The sequence below is a fragment of the Lonchura striata genome, chromosome 15 (genome assembly GCF_050655825.1).
Source record: "Lonchura striata isolate lonStrDom1 chromosome 15, ASM5065582v1, whole genome shotgun sequence".
Taxonomy (NCBI): Eukaryota; Metazoa; Chordata; class Aves; order Passeriformes; family Estrildidae; genus Lonchura; species Lonchura striata.
In genome coordinates, this window is record NC_140717.1 from 12861110 (window position 1) to 12877353 (window position 16244).

Genomic DNA, 16244 nt, shown 5'->3' on the forward strand with positions numbered 1-16244 from the left:
GCTCTGCTCCTTATGGAAGGGCAGGATCCTGGTTTAAGGACACAGGAGGTGGGAAGCAGTGTCACTGAGTGTCACTGCTGTCACAGGCTCGGCTGTGCAGGTTCATTGTGATCAAAACTGAAAGGTGAAGTTTGGGGTTTAATTTGCTCAAATTAAATTTGGGTTTGGCCTCCCCACAGTAATAAATGACTGTGAAGGCCCAAAACTGAACTGACAAGTGTTTGTGCAGCCTGGAAATAGTTACCAGGGGCTCCTCCTGGAGGATCCCACTGATTCCTGCCAGGGAGCCAGAACAGGCAGTCCATGACATTTTGCATTATTATTGCTATTTTTCCTTTTTGGTTCAGGCCTGTATTTGTCTGTGGCCTGTCATGTGCCTTCTGCAGTTCGTGTGCTCTGCATGGTTCTCCTTTTAATTGGGTAAATTAAAATGGATGAATTCTACATGGCAGTTGGGTGTATTAATTTTTTTAAATCCTATTTCACATTATGGCATCCAAGAGGGATTACACAGGCTTTAATTTTTGAATGGCAGGTTTATGGCTTTTCATCTACAACTCTTCTCCCTTTAATAATTCCAAAAGCAGCTGAATCACTGAGTTTTGTGGTTTTTTTTTTGTTTTTTTTCTTTTGAAGCCTAAATTTGGCCTTTTAGGAGCTAGTGGGATCTTTTGGGATCAATATCTTGTTTTGCTGTTTGTGGAAGGCTCCAGGTCAGTTGTCCTCAAGAGACAATGTCCAGCATTATTCTGGTTATCAGCCTTGAATAGGAGCAGCCTCCCACATGAAGCGGGGTGGGAGGCATAAATTAAGGAATGTCACCTCCAAGGTTGGGGAATGTTCCCATCCAATGGCACAAGTGATATTCCAACCATTTCTTCTGCATGTTTAAACACAAAAGAAGACGACCCCATCCCAGACCTCTCCCTGCTGTGTCTCTTCTCCCATCACTCATCTTGAAAAGGTCATCCCCCAAACAAAACCCCATGGAGCAGCACCAAGGGTGTGGCTGTGGAAGTGGAGGAGTCTCCTCCTCACCCTGCTGCTACTGCTGTGCATCTTCACTATTGTAAATATTGCTTCCCTTGTGTGCAAGGCTTGGCCAAGAGAGAGAAGGATGATGAAAGTGATTTTCCCTTTCCTTCTTTGTGGAATCAGCTGTTGGAGTGGATCAGGTACTTCAGGGTATTCAGAATATTTGCTGCTCCTCAGCAAAATGTAGATGCAGGGGCAGAATTGGTGTCTCAGCTTCAGCTGGGTTGGCATCACTGGATTTGTGCCAGTTCAGGTTTAAGTGGCTCATTTTTTTGGAAGTGTTATCCCTGTAGGGAGCTTGGCATTGGTGGCCCCGGTCCTCTGGCCATGGAGAGGCAGGTGTGGGGCAGGTGTGGCTGTCACAGTCCATGTTGGAAACATTTATTCCTCCAAACAATTTTCCTCTGCACAACTGCATCCTAAAATCTTCCCATCCAAGCAAAATCCTTCTGTTTTAGGAAACCAGGGAGACCTGGTAAATTCAGTGACCAGCAACATCCTCCAATGGCATTTTTAGCTTGATTGTCTTCAGCTACCTCTGTTGGGAGCACAGATGAAACCAAGGCTTTGCTATGCCCAAAAGTCAGGGTGGAAAAAGGGATGATGTGGCAGAAGATGCTGAGATGTGGGATCACAACCCTGCTGTGCTGGATCTCTGATCCCTTTCCTTTGCTCCATGGGGAGTTTCCAGCTCGTTGATGCTGGGGAGAAGAGCTGCTGGTCTGTTCCTCTGCTGATCCATGAGTTCAAATCTCATGGAATTGTGGGTATGAAAAAGCAAACGGAGGGTTGGGAAGCACCTTTCCTTCAGGATATCACAGCTCTCTTTCTCCTTCTTCCCTCCAGACAGGCAGGATTGACAAGTCCTACCCCACAGTGTGTGGCCACACGGGGCCGGTGCTGGACATCGACTGGTGTCCCCACAATGACCAGGTCATCGCCAGCGGCTCCGAGGACTGCACTGTCATGGTGAGTGTTCCTTGAGGGGTGGGCTTTGCTCCCTGCTGGAACTCTGCTCCAAAGGACACCGGAGGTGTCTCCAGGAACCTTCTGTTCCAGGGTGAGGTGAGGGCAGAGTCGTTGTGGAAGGGTTTGAGTTGGAAGGGACTTAAAGCTCATCCCATTTCAACCCCTGCCATGGGTAGGGACACCTTCCATAGACCAGGCTGGTCCAAGCCCTGTCCAGCCTGGCCTTGGACACTGCCACGGATGGACAACCTGTGCCAGGGCCTCACCACTCTCACAGGGAAGATTTTTTTTTTCAATTTTTCCTTCCCCATGGCATTTGTTTGATGTTTTGGAAGAGGAATGAGTGCCAGTTTATGGTGAGGTGTTCTGGTTTGTTGAGCTTTGAGAAGACAGGTGGTTCCTTGCCTCAAATATCCCAGTGGATGTAGAAGTGTGTGTTGGGATTGGAAGGGAATGAGCCCAGCAGGCTCCAAGATTCTTTCAACCCTTGATTTAAGGAAATCACTTGAAATTTTCCCTGTATCTCCTAAGTTTTGAGCAGGTGTCAAAAAGGTCTTTTTTTTTTTAAATAAATAAATAAAAATAATCTCCCAGATTCTGCACCTGCTAGCCTTGGATTGAGACCTGTTTTAACTCAGTGATAGCCCAGCCGGGCTCGCTCCGTGACGGATGTGGAATCCTGTGTATGCAAACACAGCAGAATAAGTGAAAGAAAATCCTTGGAAGATGAAATAATGCCAAATAACTCCAGGGATCTTTGGCCATATTTAGAAATGCTGTAGGCTGAATGTTATATTGAAATCTTATTATAGATCATGTCAGATAAATTCCTTTGCTTCTGTTCATCGTTAAAATGTTTGGGAGGGGATTCATCCCAAGAGGCTTTTCCTGGGACAGCTCTAGCCTGTGATCTTTCAGTCTTGGAAGCTGAAACATGTTAACAAAATGGGCTATATTTAATATTAAACAAAACAACTAGCAACTCTCACTACTGGGCTGGAACTGAGCTTTGGAAGGATGCGGGAATGTTTCTCCAACCAGAATGTAGAAGGGCTGCACATTGGGAATGTTTCTGAAATGTGAGCGTCAGTGAAGGCCCAGAGCTGCCTCCTTGGAGGCAAAATAAGTCTGTAATCCAAGTGCAATGAGAAATATGTTGGAAGGCTCCAAAGGGACTGAATTGTGGAGAAAACCTGACAGAGTTCAGTTACAAGTTGTCCAAGTGGACAAGGTCTCTCTCACACCAGCCCAAATCCACTCTCTCCCTCACACCATCTTTATGTGGACACAAACTGCAGGAATCTGCACCTCCCACTGGACTCTGGGGGTTCTCCACCCATCCCAAGGTGGGGATGAGCTTTCCATCCATCCCTGGAGGCAGCACCCATGTGGGAAGGAGGGGGGACCTGCAGGGGTGGAGCAGGGTGGAGCTCTCTGGGGGTTTTGCCCCCTCATAGTTGTTTGGTATGACCTGTCTGGAGTGGAAGGGGAAATAGGTGAGTCCTTGCTGTATTTCCAGGATCAGGGATGTGCAGGGTTTGGAAGATGCTGGGGGTGTGTTAGCTGGAGGTTTGGAATGGGAGATGATGGATCCCAAGTCATTTGGGACAGTTGGGAACTGCACTGCTGTGCGAAGAACACCCCTGCCTTGGACTTTTGGGCATGAGCTAATGAGCTTTCCCAGTTTTAATTGCTTTTCTGGCCTGGCATGGATAGTTCAGTGTCCCGTTTTCCTGGACAAAGGGTTTGGGTCCTGCTTCCTGAGCAGCCTGAGCAGAATAAACCCAGGGAGCTTTACAGGACACGTGGCTGTTCATGGGCTCCGAGCTCTGCTGGGGGGAGACACGGAAAAGTGACGTGGGGGATTCTGTGGCAATTCCAGCTGCTGGAGAAAAGACCTGGTTCTTAAAGAAGGGCACCATCTGTGCCCTGGCACTCAGGGATTTAGGATCTCACCCTCTGCCATAAGAAATCTCAGCTAAGTCAGCTAGACCATGTATTGAGGGAGAGAGTGTGGATTTGGGATGGTATTGAGGGAGAGGATGTGGATTTGGGATGATGTGAGGGAGAGAATGTGAATTTGGGATGGTATTGAAGAAGAGGATGTGGATTTGGGATGATGTGAGGGAGAGAATGTGAATTTGGGATGGTATTGAGGGATAGAAAATGGATTTGGGATGTTATTGAGGGAGAGAATTTGAGGTACAAACCACTGTCACCAGGTGCAGAGGGCTGATTTCCTGCAGCTATCACTCTGCAGCCCCCCTGTGGCACAAGAAAACTTCACTTGGCCCTATCCAAAGCCAGAATCCTTTTCCTCTAAAGAAATTCCAGATTTTTACAACACCTGCCCATAAACCTCAAATAGGTTTGGTGTTGGGAATACCAGACACAGCATTAGAGAGGAGACTGGGAAAGAGGAGAGGACCTGACATCCTTCTCCAAAGGCTTCCTTTAGTGCCCTTGCAAATGCCTTCTGTGGCCTCTTCCCTTGGAGGAATTGTTTCCTTGTGCCAGCAAATGAGGAATTACTTAAATATTCCTGCTTGATGTTGTGCTGAATGGCTCTGATGTACTGCAGGCTTTTGTTTCAGCTGGAAGATGTTTTAGTGGATAAAGATTTGTAGATGGTATCAAGGCCCTTCCTCAGATATGGAAAATTTTCTTCATCACAAGGTGGATTTTAAGGAATTTTGTGGAAAGGTCAGAGCAGAACTCATGTGATGGAGCAAATTCCTTTAAAAATCAAAGAGAACCCTTGCAGTGACCTGAGCCACCAGCCAGGACAGGGAGAATGAGGAGAAGGTCTGACCCTGCAAAAATGATGTGCCGTGAACCTCTTCCTGCAGGGATATGGGAGCAGGGCCATGGATAAATCCAGGCCTCAAATTCAGGTACTTCCTTACTTAGAGTGATAAAAATTGATATATGTGATGTAGGAAGTAATGTTTTTTATAGACATGGATTTAATCTTATTTTCAACTTGTGCAGAGGCAGAGGAGGCTGGTTTTGCTTCTATTTAAAGGGGATGAAAGAAGAGTTTGCTTTGTTTCTTTTTCACATGCTGTTGTGCAAAACCTTCTCCTCCTGCCCTTCCTGCAGCCCCAAACCTCTCCCTCAGCTGTGCCACGGTTCCACTTCCTCCTGCACAAACAAACAGCCTTGATAACATCAATCCCCCTAAAAAACACCCAGACACCCACGGGAGGGAGAGCTGACAAACACTTCCTAAAGCCCAGGCAATCCTGCAGCATTTTAAGGTTTCCTTGGAGTCATCCCGAGTCCTCCCCCTCAGCAGGGTAAGTCCTGCATCCAAAATTCTGTAATTTCCCTGATTTGATCCCAGGCTGAGGCCAGACCCCCACCCTGAGCAGGAACGAGGGGCTGGGCCGGTTGGGACCATGCCCTGACTTTTCACACTTATTCTTTATTATTTTGGGGAATAGCAGGCAGGATTACTGGGTCAGTTGAAATCTGCCCAGGGCTGCACTGCTCTGCAGCTGTTCCCAGCTACCAGGGCTTTACCTGCAGAAAATTCCATCTGTCCTCCAGAGGCTTTTTAAAAAAAACCCTTTTTCACTGGGATTTTGCCTCCCTTCCCTTTCCCACCCTCTGCATGTGCTGTCTAATGTTTAAATTTGGTTCTGGAGTTTTCTGGCTCCTTTGCACTTGCTCAGGGGGATCTCAGGATCCTTCCTGGCTGAGATGGTGCAGAACAGAACTGAGCCCTCCCCCTTGGCAGGGTAAGTTCTGCATCCAAAGTTCTGTAATTTCCCTGTGAACCTGGTTTGCTCCTGGCCCTGCACAGACACCCCAACAATCCCACCCTGTGCCTGAGAGCCTTGTCCAAAGACTCCTGGAGCTCTGGCAGCCTTGGGGCTGTGACCATTTTCACCCTTGCAGAGGAATCCTCTCCTGGGGAAGTGTTCCCGTTGTGGTCATTCCTCCTGGGATGCTGAGGGTACTGGGAAGGATGGCACTGGGAGCTGTGTCCATGAAAAAAAACTAAATCGGTTTTGGGTTATTTAGAGGTGAGCTGGTACCCACTGAGAATCTCTGCTGGGCTTTTTCCAGTGCCAGTCATTCCTTTGAGAAGGGAAAAACTGGGATTAGCACAGACATCCACGTGTCCATCTCAGTCTGCCTCGCTTCCTAAATCCACTCCCTCGCATCCCACAGCTTGTTGGGCATCGTGGGCAGAGGCTGGCAAGCCCCGTTCTCCCAACTCCAGGAAAAGCAAACAATGGGAAGCAAAGCAAACGTGCTCTAATGCTGCCACCTACCTACAGCAACTCCAACTGCTTCTCGAGGAGCTCTCCCTGGAATTCCATGTCATTTTTTAATACACTCTATGTAGGTCAAATTCAATTCCAAGATGATTGTCCAGTGCTGAATTGCAGGAATAGTTTTGGTGGGGCTGGTCCTGCCCCGGGGCTTTGGGGTGATGGGTTTGTCTGTCCCATCCCGTGTTGCTGCCAGCTGCAAAAGCCACCACCTCCCTCCTGCTGGAATTCCAGTGCTGTGGCATCTTTGGGGGGCTGTTCCTGCTCCTGGTGGCCTTTCCCTGAGGAAGTTTGAACAGAAGGGTTGTGTAACCAGGCAAGGAGTGAACAGGCAGTGCTCATTGGGGCTGCTCTGGCTTCTTCCAGGACCAGACCGCTCTTCCCTGATTAAATGGGATCTGAAAGGATCCTGAATCTTAACAGGAAAACAAATTGCTGGTGTTCCTAAAGTGATGAAAAGTAGGCAGGTAGAACTGCAGCGTCATCCCTCTGAGGGACAGGCATAGTTTGGAAAGACAGCAGCTTGTTCCTGTGGAATTGGAACTGCAGGAGAGATTTTCCAGACTCCTTGGGGAGCAGGAGCAGAGTGGATCTGTGGACATGGAAGTAAATGGTTTGCACCATGAGGAGCTGTGGCTGTGTGCTGGCACATGAGTGAGGAAGGCTGTTCCTCATGGATCAGCCAAGGCTTTATTGAGAGCTGTGAGTGATTCCCTCTCTGATTCCCTTCCCGTTTACACGGAGAAGTGCCAGCTCCGGCGGCTGCGGGACACGGGAAGCAGCCGGGCCACGCGCTCTCTGGAGGGGCTGCCCTTGGCTGAGGAGCTTTCCTTACCTTTCCTTTCCCTCCCAGGTGTGGCAGATTCCTGAGAACGGGCTCACCCTGTCCCTGACAGAGCCCGTGGTAGTGCTAGAAGGCCATTCCAAGAGAGTTGGCATCGTGGCCTGGCATCCGACGGCGCGGAACGTGCTGCTCAGCGCAGGTACGGAGCACAGGGATGGGCAAGAGCCACCTCTCCCTGCCTGCCTTCCTCTCCAGCTTTTCCTTCTTCCCTCTCCCAGCTGCTCACATCCCTGTGAATCACAAGACCCGTGGCAGTAGCTGGGAACGCTGGGACACGTGGCTCACAGCCTCCTCTCTATTTCAGCCTTTTTTATCTTCAGCTTACAGGGATAAGCACCAAGGAATTGTCTGGAATTGGAGTATGAAAGTTGTTCCAGACTTTATTTGATCTGCAAGAACAATTTACATCTGCATTCCCCACATCCCAGCTCTCATATACTTTTAGAACAGGCCCAAGTGTTTCTGCTTTCCCTTGATCCCTGCAAAGTATTCCAAAGTCCAGCTGTTCCTCCCACAAACTCTCATGGTCAGCATTTTCCAAATTGTCTCCTTGGCTGGTACAGTCTATGGAATGAGATTCTTTTGACCACTGAAAATCAGTCACATCATTATGGACATAAGTTGGATAATTCATTATCCCTTGGTATGATCTGAGACTTCCATGGGTTGTTCCCAAGGAAAGAAGTGAGTCCTTGGATGAGCTGGGTGTTTTCCATTGATAAAAATCACCCCTGAGCTCCCAATCTCGGTTTTGGTTTCCCCAAAAAACCTTTGGAGCTGCAGGGGGTTTATCCCTTGTCCCCCACCTCTGGCTTTGTCCCTGTGTACCCCAGTGCTGTGACTGGAGCTGTCATTTTCCATTTCAGGCTGTGATAATGCCATCATCATCTGGAATGTGGGAACAGGAGAAGCTCTCATCAACCTGGATGACATGCATGTGGACATGATCTACAACGTGAGCTGGAATCGCAACGGCAGCCTCATCTGCACAGCTTCCAAAGACAAAAAAGTCCGAGTTATCGACCCCAGGAAACAAGAAATTGTTGCTGTGAGTTTGCTTAATCATTTAAGAAACAACTGGATTCACTCCAGCAGGGAATGAGCAAGAAAATATGGAAGAAATATGTGGATTTTACACACTCTGTTCAGTCACTTTCTTCAGAAATTACAGGAGGAATAGTAGGGGTTGGAGGATTTGTCTGGGTTTATTGGGATTAGTGTTTGAACTGGGATTTTAAGGCTCAGTTTTAAACCTGCAGGAACGTAATTCCACATCTAATCCTTCTGTATAATTACAGTTCCAGAGTTGTGCATGCAAAGCCAAGCTTTAGTTGTAGCTTACAAAGAGGTTTTCCTTCAGCCTTGCAAGAGGCTGATTGACAAAGCTGGAATGAGCCAGGAACGTCCCCTTCTCCCGTGCTTCAGTGTTGGGTTCTTCCCTCAGGCAGCAGGGGGGAGAGTTGGATGTTGCTCCTTGGATCTCTTCCTGCATGGAGGAGTGGCATGTCCAGAGAGGAGCCACCACTCCAAGGGTTTTTCTGTTCACTGCTAATCCTGACCTGCTCCTCTGTTCCAGGAGAAGGAGAAAACCCACGAGGGAGCCCGGCCCATGCGAGCCATTTTCCTGGCAGACGGGAACATCTTCACCACTGGCTTCAGCCGCATGAGCGAGCGGCAGCTGGCCCTGTGGAACCCGGTACGATCCCCAATCCGTGTGCTCCTCACAGCCATGGAGCTACCAACCCAGCCCTGCAGCCATGGAATCGTGGAATGGCTTGGCTTAGATGGGATGTTAAAGCCAATCCCATTCCAATCCGTGGGCAGGGACACCTACCACTATCCCAGGTTGCTCCAAGCCCTGTCCAAACTGGCCATGGACATTTCAAGGGAGGGAGCAGCCACAGCTTCTCTGGGGCCTTCTTCTTTAGGGCTTCACCACCCTCACAGGGAAGAATTCCTTCCTAAATTCATCATTTATATACTTGAGGTTATTCCCACTCCATCTGCTGCCTGCTCCTGCTTCCATGATTTTGGCTGTGTGGTCACTCAGTGAAGGAGCTGAGCAGGAGCAGCGATCAGCTGGGAGCTGCAGGTTGGAAGTGCCTGGGAAGATGCACAGGGAGCAGAGGGGCTGTGGGAAGGTCACTTCTGTCTGTGCACTGTGGAGAGCAGGCCAGCAGCAATCCCAGAGGGTTCAGGGTGGAAAGGACCACCTGGATTGTGTCCAGGTGGCTTTTGAGTGTCTCCAGGGAAGGAGGCTCTGTCCCATCATCCATCACACATCCCATCCTACTGACACTAACTCACTGTGTCACGTATTTCCCTTGACTTGGTGAATTTTCCTGGCTCCTGTTTTTATTTAATTTTGTTATTAAAATGCCCTTGGGGAATGAATCAGTTCATGAACATTCCCAGCATTTGTTGTAACACATGGATCCTCCTGGGTGGTGCAGATACCACTGGGAGCTCACTGCCTACAGAGTGTTAATAATTTAGATCCTCACTCTATGAACAGAAGTTTTTCCAGTCTTTATTAACATCCCTGGCATTTTTATTTCCAGAAAAACATGGAGGAGCCAATAGCCCTTCACGAGATGGACACCAGCAACGGGGTCCTGCTGCCCTTCTACGACCCAGACACCAACATCATTTACCTGTGTGGGAAGGTAAGGAGAGGCTTTGGAGGCACCTGGAGGGAGTGGTGCCTGTGAAATGTTCCCCAGAAATCAGTGCTGCAGCAAATGTGGGGCTGCTCTGAAATGGGTTTGATCCTCACTCTGCAGAACCTGGGAAGGACCTGGATGTTTCTTTGAGATGGATTAGGTAAAGCTGCTCCTAATGCAGTAAGTCCCACACCATTGCCAAAACATTTCTTGCTGGTGTGGACCTGGATGATTTTACACTGGTGTGGGAGGAAGATACATTTTGGGTGTTGTCCTCCTTGTGCTCGGAGTTGCTGGAGCATTTGGTAATTCTGTAATTTTATGGGGTTAAAGAATAGAAAACTGGAATTAGGTGCTCCTTTCTAAAAGCAACTTGTAGGAATTTGGTGCCAACATGTGATAGATTCCTACAAATCGGAGCCAAAACCAAGATGAGCAATTACAAAGGAGGATCCATACGAGTATGTTCAGAAATCCCATCTTTGTAGCAGCTGATGAGGAGCATTTGGTTTCTATCCACCACCCCTCCTGCAGTTTCAGAGGCAGCAGAGTGGTGGAATTGCTTGGAATTAAGGATAAACTGGTTTATAGCCTTTCTGCCTGATTGTGGCAGGAGGTTTTTCCACAAGAGGTGAGGAAGGGGCCACTCCCAGCCTGGAAGCACGAGCTCAGTCCCTGTCCCACAGTGTTTGGAGCAGGACGTGGAGGAATTGTTCAGTAGATGGACTCAAATTGTGGAGAGGATCAACCTTGCTTCAGATAGAGCTGTGAGCTGTCCATGGCAGCATTCCTGGAAGGAAATGGAAGCAGCAGTGTGGGCACAGGGGAACGGAGGTCCTGCAGCTTCTCCTGGGGTTCCTTGCAGGGTGACAGCAGCATCCGCTACTTCGAGATCACGGATGAGTCCCCGTACGTTCACTACCTCAACACCTTCAGCAGCAAAGAGCCGCAGAGGGGCATGGGGTTCATGCCAAAGAGGGGCCTCGACGTCAACAAGTGTGAGATTGCCAGGTGAGGAGAGCTCATCCCAGGGCTGGGAGCAGGCTGGGAGCTGGGGCTGGGAGTTTCAGGAGTGGTTAAAGCAGCTGAGCAGTGAGCACAGGGCAGCCGTGGTTCAGAAAACTTGGGAAGGGCAGGAAATATCTCGGGATGTCGCTGCAGTGGCTCCAGAAGGGAACATCACTGCTGGCTGGGAACATGAGCCATATCTTCTCCCTGGAAACAAGTGATAGGACGAGGGGAAATGTCCTTAAATATTAGGAAAATAGAAATTTCTTCATGGAAAGGGGGGTCAGGCATTAGAAGGGGCTGCCCAGGGCAGGGGTGGAGTCCCCATCCAGGAGGGATTTAACAACAGCTGTGTGGATGTGGCACTTGGGGACGTGGGTTATGGTGGCCTTGGCAGTGCTGGGGGAATGGTTGGGCTTGATGGATTTCTGTGGTTCCTTGGGGTTGCTCCTTTCCCATCTCCTCACTCCCTGTCCCACCTTCCCTTTTCCATGGCAGGTTCTTCAAGCTCCACGAGAGGAAGTGTGAGCCCATCATCATGACGGTTCCCCGCAAGGTGAGCACTGCGCTGGGGCCAGGCTTTGGGAGCCAGCTCCTGCCTCCCAAAGCTCCTGACTGATCCATGTCTCCTGTCCCAAAGCTCCTGACTGATCCATGTCTCCTGTCCCAAAGCTCCTGACTGATCCATGTCTCCTGCCTTGCAGTCTGACCTCTTCCAGGATGACCTGTACCCGGACACAGCCGGCCCAGAGGCAGCTCTGGAAGCAGAGGAGTGGTTTGAGGGGAAGAATGCTGATCCTCTCCTCATCTCCTTGAAGCATGGGTACATTCCAGGCAAAAACAGGGATCTCAAGGTGGTCAAGAAGAACATACTGGACAACAAACCCGCCGGGAACAAGAAGAGTGATCTCATAAACGCTCCAAAGAAAGCAGCGGATGCCTCAAACCCCGTGAGTAAACTCCAGGAATTTTGGGGGTGATGGCCTCAGGTGGGAATGCCAGGGTGGGACCAGTGACAGGACCCGAGGGAATGGCTGGAGTTCTGTCAGGGGAAGGTTAGGTTGGATATCAAGGAAAGGTTCTTCCCCCAGAGGGTGCTGGGGCACTGCCCAGGCTCCCCAGGGGATGTCCCAGCCCCAAGGCTGTCAGAGCCCCAGGAGCATTTGGACAACTCTCAGGGACAGGGTGGGATTGTTGGGGTGTCCTGGTCAGGGCCAAGAGTTGGACTCGATGATCCCTGTAGGTCCCTTCCAACTTGGGGTATTCCATGATTCTGTGATCCTAATGCTTCTGTAGATACGGAAGATTACTTGGAATTGTTTTTTCTAAATCACAGAACCATTAAGGTTGGAAAAGACTTTCAAGATCCCCAAGTCCAGCCCTAACTGGAAGTCTTGTCCATGAAGGAGAGTCAAAGTCAGTGTTTTCCTGGGAGTCAGAGCACCCCAGGGCAGACAGGGGGATATTCCCCTTGCCCTGGGTTCCCACACCCAGCACCTTGTTCACCACTAATCCCTATCCTTTGGGACACAGAGGAAAGCATAGCTTAAAGAGCAGGTGCTGGTCCTGGATGGGTGCACTGGTGCTGCTGGAGATGCTTCTCCATGCCCTGAGCACCCAACTGCTCCAGAGTCTGTCACACCCTCATCCCTCCAACAATCCCACTGGGAGGAGCCCTTTCCTTGGAAAACCCCAGAGCTCTCCTCACTCATCCTTTCTCATCTCCCAGCAAAACGACGCCAAATTGGACGAGATTTTGAAGGAGCTGAAATCCATCAAGGACACGATCTCCAGCCAGGACGAGCGCATCTCCAAGCTGGAGCAGCAGATGGCCAAGATCGCGGACTGACGGGGCCGCCAGCCCAGGCACATCCCAGCTCCCAGTTCAGCCAGCAGCAGCCTGCAGCATTCCAGTACGAGCTTTCCTGTTCTCCTAAATCCACGAGAGCCGATGATTTCAAGCCAAGCTTTTTAGTGAAAGATCTTTTTCGTTGCCCGATGTTCCGATGAATTTCTGTGACTGTGTCAAAAACGAGAAGTGCTACTTTTACAGGTTTTTTTTTTTTTTGTTGTTGTTTTTTTTTTTTTTTTTTTCCAGATGTTATTACGAATTCTTGAAAAACAAATCCATTCTTGACTTTCAATGTCATGCCCAAATATCTTTTTCTAGATTTAGGGACCAATGCCACATTGTTCTTAACTTTTTTTTTTTTTAGAGTTGCCAACAAATAGAAAAAAAATCGCTTTTATTTTTCTTATTTGCCACTTTTGCAGTATTTGTGTTTCCATTCCAAGGGACGGGGGTGTGGGGGTTGTTTACACTGTGCAGAGAACAAAGCTGAAGCTATTTTGTATAAATCCTCCATTTGGAACAATCAGGTGGGTTCCCTTCCTTTCTCTTCCCTGTGGAATCCCCTTGGAGATGGGATCAGCTGCCTTTCCTGCTCCACAACTTGTCCCCAGCCCTGTTGGCTGACAGAAAAATACAAATATATCATTCTGACTGAGGGGATTTATTTCCTACTGAAATTTTAAGCCAGCACCATGTTCCCATTTTCCTGCAATCCCAAGGTTTGTTTCCATGACTAAACTCACTGGTTTTACTTGCTCATTTCTATTTCCATGTCAAGGCAGAAGTGACTTCCATGCAGGAATGTTTTTATCCATGGAGCATGGAGTTCCAGGGGAGCTGTGGGATGCCAGCAGTTGTTGCTGTAAATCCTTGTTCCTGCCCCACAGCACTCCTGAGCTCATGGATTTTAAGGAGCTTTTGGAATCCATCAGCCCTTCACACCAGTGCTGATAATAGGAATTTCCTGTGCTTCCAAGGCAGCATTAACAGCAGAAAGGTGATTTTTCCATGATAATTGTCCACAATCAATATGCCTCTCTTGTTACTATTTTATAACTTGTTTTCTCCTGTCCATCATTCCCATTCCTGCCTCCCACCCTCCCATGCAGGAAAGGATTTGTTCCCGGATCAGATCCCTCCAACCCCAAACCCCCCCCTGCACTCCCAGCCCTTCAGAGCTGAAGGGACTGGGAGGATGGATTTGATCCCAGTTTGGAGAACTGGTTTCTCACACTGCTCCTTTGGGATCCTGCAGGGAGAGGCCCTTTGAGTGCTCTAGGCTGCTGAGCTCCTCCTGGAATTCAGTGGAAGCTCAGCTCAGCAAAGCTCTGCTCAGGCGGGGTCTCCCCTGTGCAGGAGCTGTCAGGGATGGGGCAGGCTGGCTCCCTGCTCCCAGGCTGTGTCCTTGTGCTGGGAATGGGATCCAGGACACCCCAGAAAGCTGTGCCAGGCTGGATTGGTGCTGCCATTCCTGGCCCAGCTCATCCCTGCAGTGCCAGGGAGTGCTGATAACCCATCCTGAATCCAAAGGTGGGCAGAGGCCATCAGGTGTCTGAGAGCTCTGGATCCTTATCCCAGCTGGACTCTGTCCCTGTGGCAGCTCCGTGTGCTCCCACTTGGAGCATCCCAGTGGACACGAGTCTCTTTGTCCAGGCTGAAGTGATTGATTTTTTTTATTTGCCATTAGTTTAGCTAGGAATTCTCCGATTTTCCATTTTAACCAGTGTTTGCATGTTCAGAACTTCCAGGTTAAGGATTCCCTGTTGTGGAGGGATGTGTGTGTGGAGGCGGAATCGGCCGGGGGACGTAGCTGGAGAGGCACGAGGACGGGATGGAGGAGGCAGAGGATGTGGTGGGATTGCAGAGCAGGAAAGCTTCAGAAAAGTGGGATTTCTGTGTTTTAGGGACAAGTGGCATCCCCTGCCCTGTGCCCGTGGATCCACAATCCGGCTGCTCCAGGTTCTTTGGCTGTTTGGTGACGTTTCTGTATTGCAGTAAATGCCTGAGATGTGTATTTTTATGGAATTTTTTTTTTTTCCTTTTGGATCCCAAACCCGAAGGTTGTTCTCCCCACAGTGGTGATTTCTGTGTTGATTTGTACGTGTGACTTCAGGGTTGTGTGCTCGGGGACCTCGGGTTTGTTCCTAACATTGGAGGGAAATCAGTTTTGGGAGCCGCTGGATTGAGGTGCCCGGGGGTGGGGGTGTGGGAGATTTTAGTTCCTAGCCTGTATTTTATTTAAATGAACTGATGCCTCGCCAGGCTCAACCGGAGTCAGTGCCTGAAGCTTTTTGTAGCCGTGATATCCCGGGAGAGAACCAGCCCAGTCCGGAAAGACGCGCTCTTATAGAGCGGCCAGAGTATCTGTCCAAATACTTGCTTCCATTTTCAAAAGATAAAAGTCATTGATTATAAACTGCCTCTGCTTGGCTTTTCCTTTGGCTCTCGGCGTTCCAGGTCTGATTGATAACCAGGATATGGAATGAAGGACGCTTCAGTGCGGGGCTGTGGCTGAGGGGGTCCTTGGGGACCTTCTGCTTTTGTCCCAGCAGAGCCAGGGCCACGCATGGAATTCTCCCAGGTGATTCCCAGTGATGAAGCCAGGAGCTCCTGGAGCTTGGCTGGATGTGGGATGAGATGGCACAGATGGGCTGGGGGATCTCGGGGTGGATGGAGGTGATCCAGAGAGGAACAGCCCTGCTTGGGAACTATCCTGGATTTGGGGAGGCTCATTCTGCTCTTCCCCGGGTGAAATTTGTTTCCAGGCTGCAGGATGTCGGCAATGACACAAAGCCTGGGCTGGAAACAGCATCATTTACTCCTCCCAGGTTTGAGCTTTCTCAGGGCTGAGGCGTTTCAGGGGATGTTGCACAACCACCTCCAGAACACCCTGACCGCGGCACCACCCCAAAGCCGGGCAGGGATGCTCCCAGAGAGTCAATGCTCCCTGGGCACATGGATCCATCCCAGGGATGCTCATCCCACAGGCCTGAGCCCCTTTTCTTCCCTCTCCCAGCCTCCTGGCGAGGTGTTTCGGAGCAGGGATGGGCCGGGGTTTCCGAGGAGGGGGAGGTTGTTGACACCCCGAGCCCGTTCCTGCGGATGTGCCTCTTGCAGCACCTTCCTGCGGCTGCGCCTCCCTCCCGGGAGCTGCGGTTGGGGCGGGGGGTTTCCTGTCGTGCCAGTGCCACGAGGCCGGGACAACACCCGGGACAACACCCAGGACAACACCCAACAGTCCCCGCAGCCCCAGCAGAGCCCCTCCGAGCATCCTGGGGTGATGCAGAGAGAAGCAGCCACACGCGAGGGCTGTGCAAAACATCAGGTCACATCCTCACCCTCCTGCACCTCGTGTGCTAAAGCGTTTCCTCCCGGTGCTGAAGCATCTCGGGGCACCCTGGCCCCCTCCCTGGCCATGCCCACACCGTGCCCGCGGGGGTGGCAGCCCTGGCACCAGGTTCGCCGTCACTTCTCCTTTCGGAGCGACGCGAGCCCCGGCGCGCAGCTGCTCCGCGGGGCCGCCGGTGGGGCCGAGCCCTGCGAGGCAGCCCCTCTTTTTTGGGGTGCAGCCCACGTCCTGCCACCCTCCC

The 16244-nt window shown here is 50.3% G+C and overlaps 1 protein-coding gene across 3 annotated transcripts in view; it reads left to right on the top strand.

The window, feature by feature from the left end:
* CORO1C (coronin 1C) overlaps positions 1–15073 on the top strand; it is a 47789-nt gene extending 32716 nt beyond the window's left edge. For all 3 annotated transcript variants that reach the window (XM_021544674.4, XM_021544676.4, XM_021544675.4), the window contains exons 3-11: positions 1882–2004; positions 7141–7270; positions 7998–8179; positions 8708–8827; positions 9693–9797; positions 10660–10805; positions 11301–11358; positions 11507–11752; positions 12532–15073. In XM_021544674.4, the coding sequence (XP_021400349.2) occupies positions 1882–2004; positions 7141–7270; positions 7998–8179; positions 8708–8827; positions 9693–9797; positions 10660–10805; positions 11301–11358; positions 11507–11752; positions 12532–12651 (1230 nt within the window). In that variant the 3' untranslated portion in view covers positions 12652–15073. The remainder of the gene's footprint in view (positions 1–1881; positions 2005–7140; positions 7271–7997; positions 8180–8707; positions 8828–9692; positions 9798–10659; positions 10806–11300; positions 11359–11506; positions 11753–12531) is intronic.
* The last annotated feature ends 1171 nt before the right edge of the window (positions 15074–16244 follow it).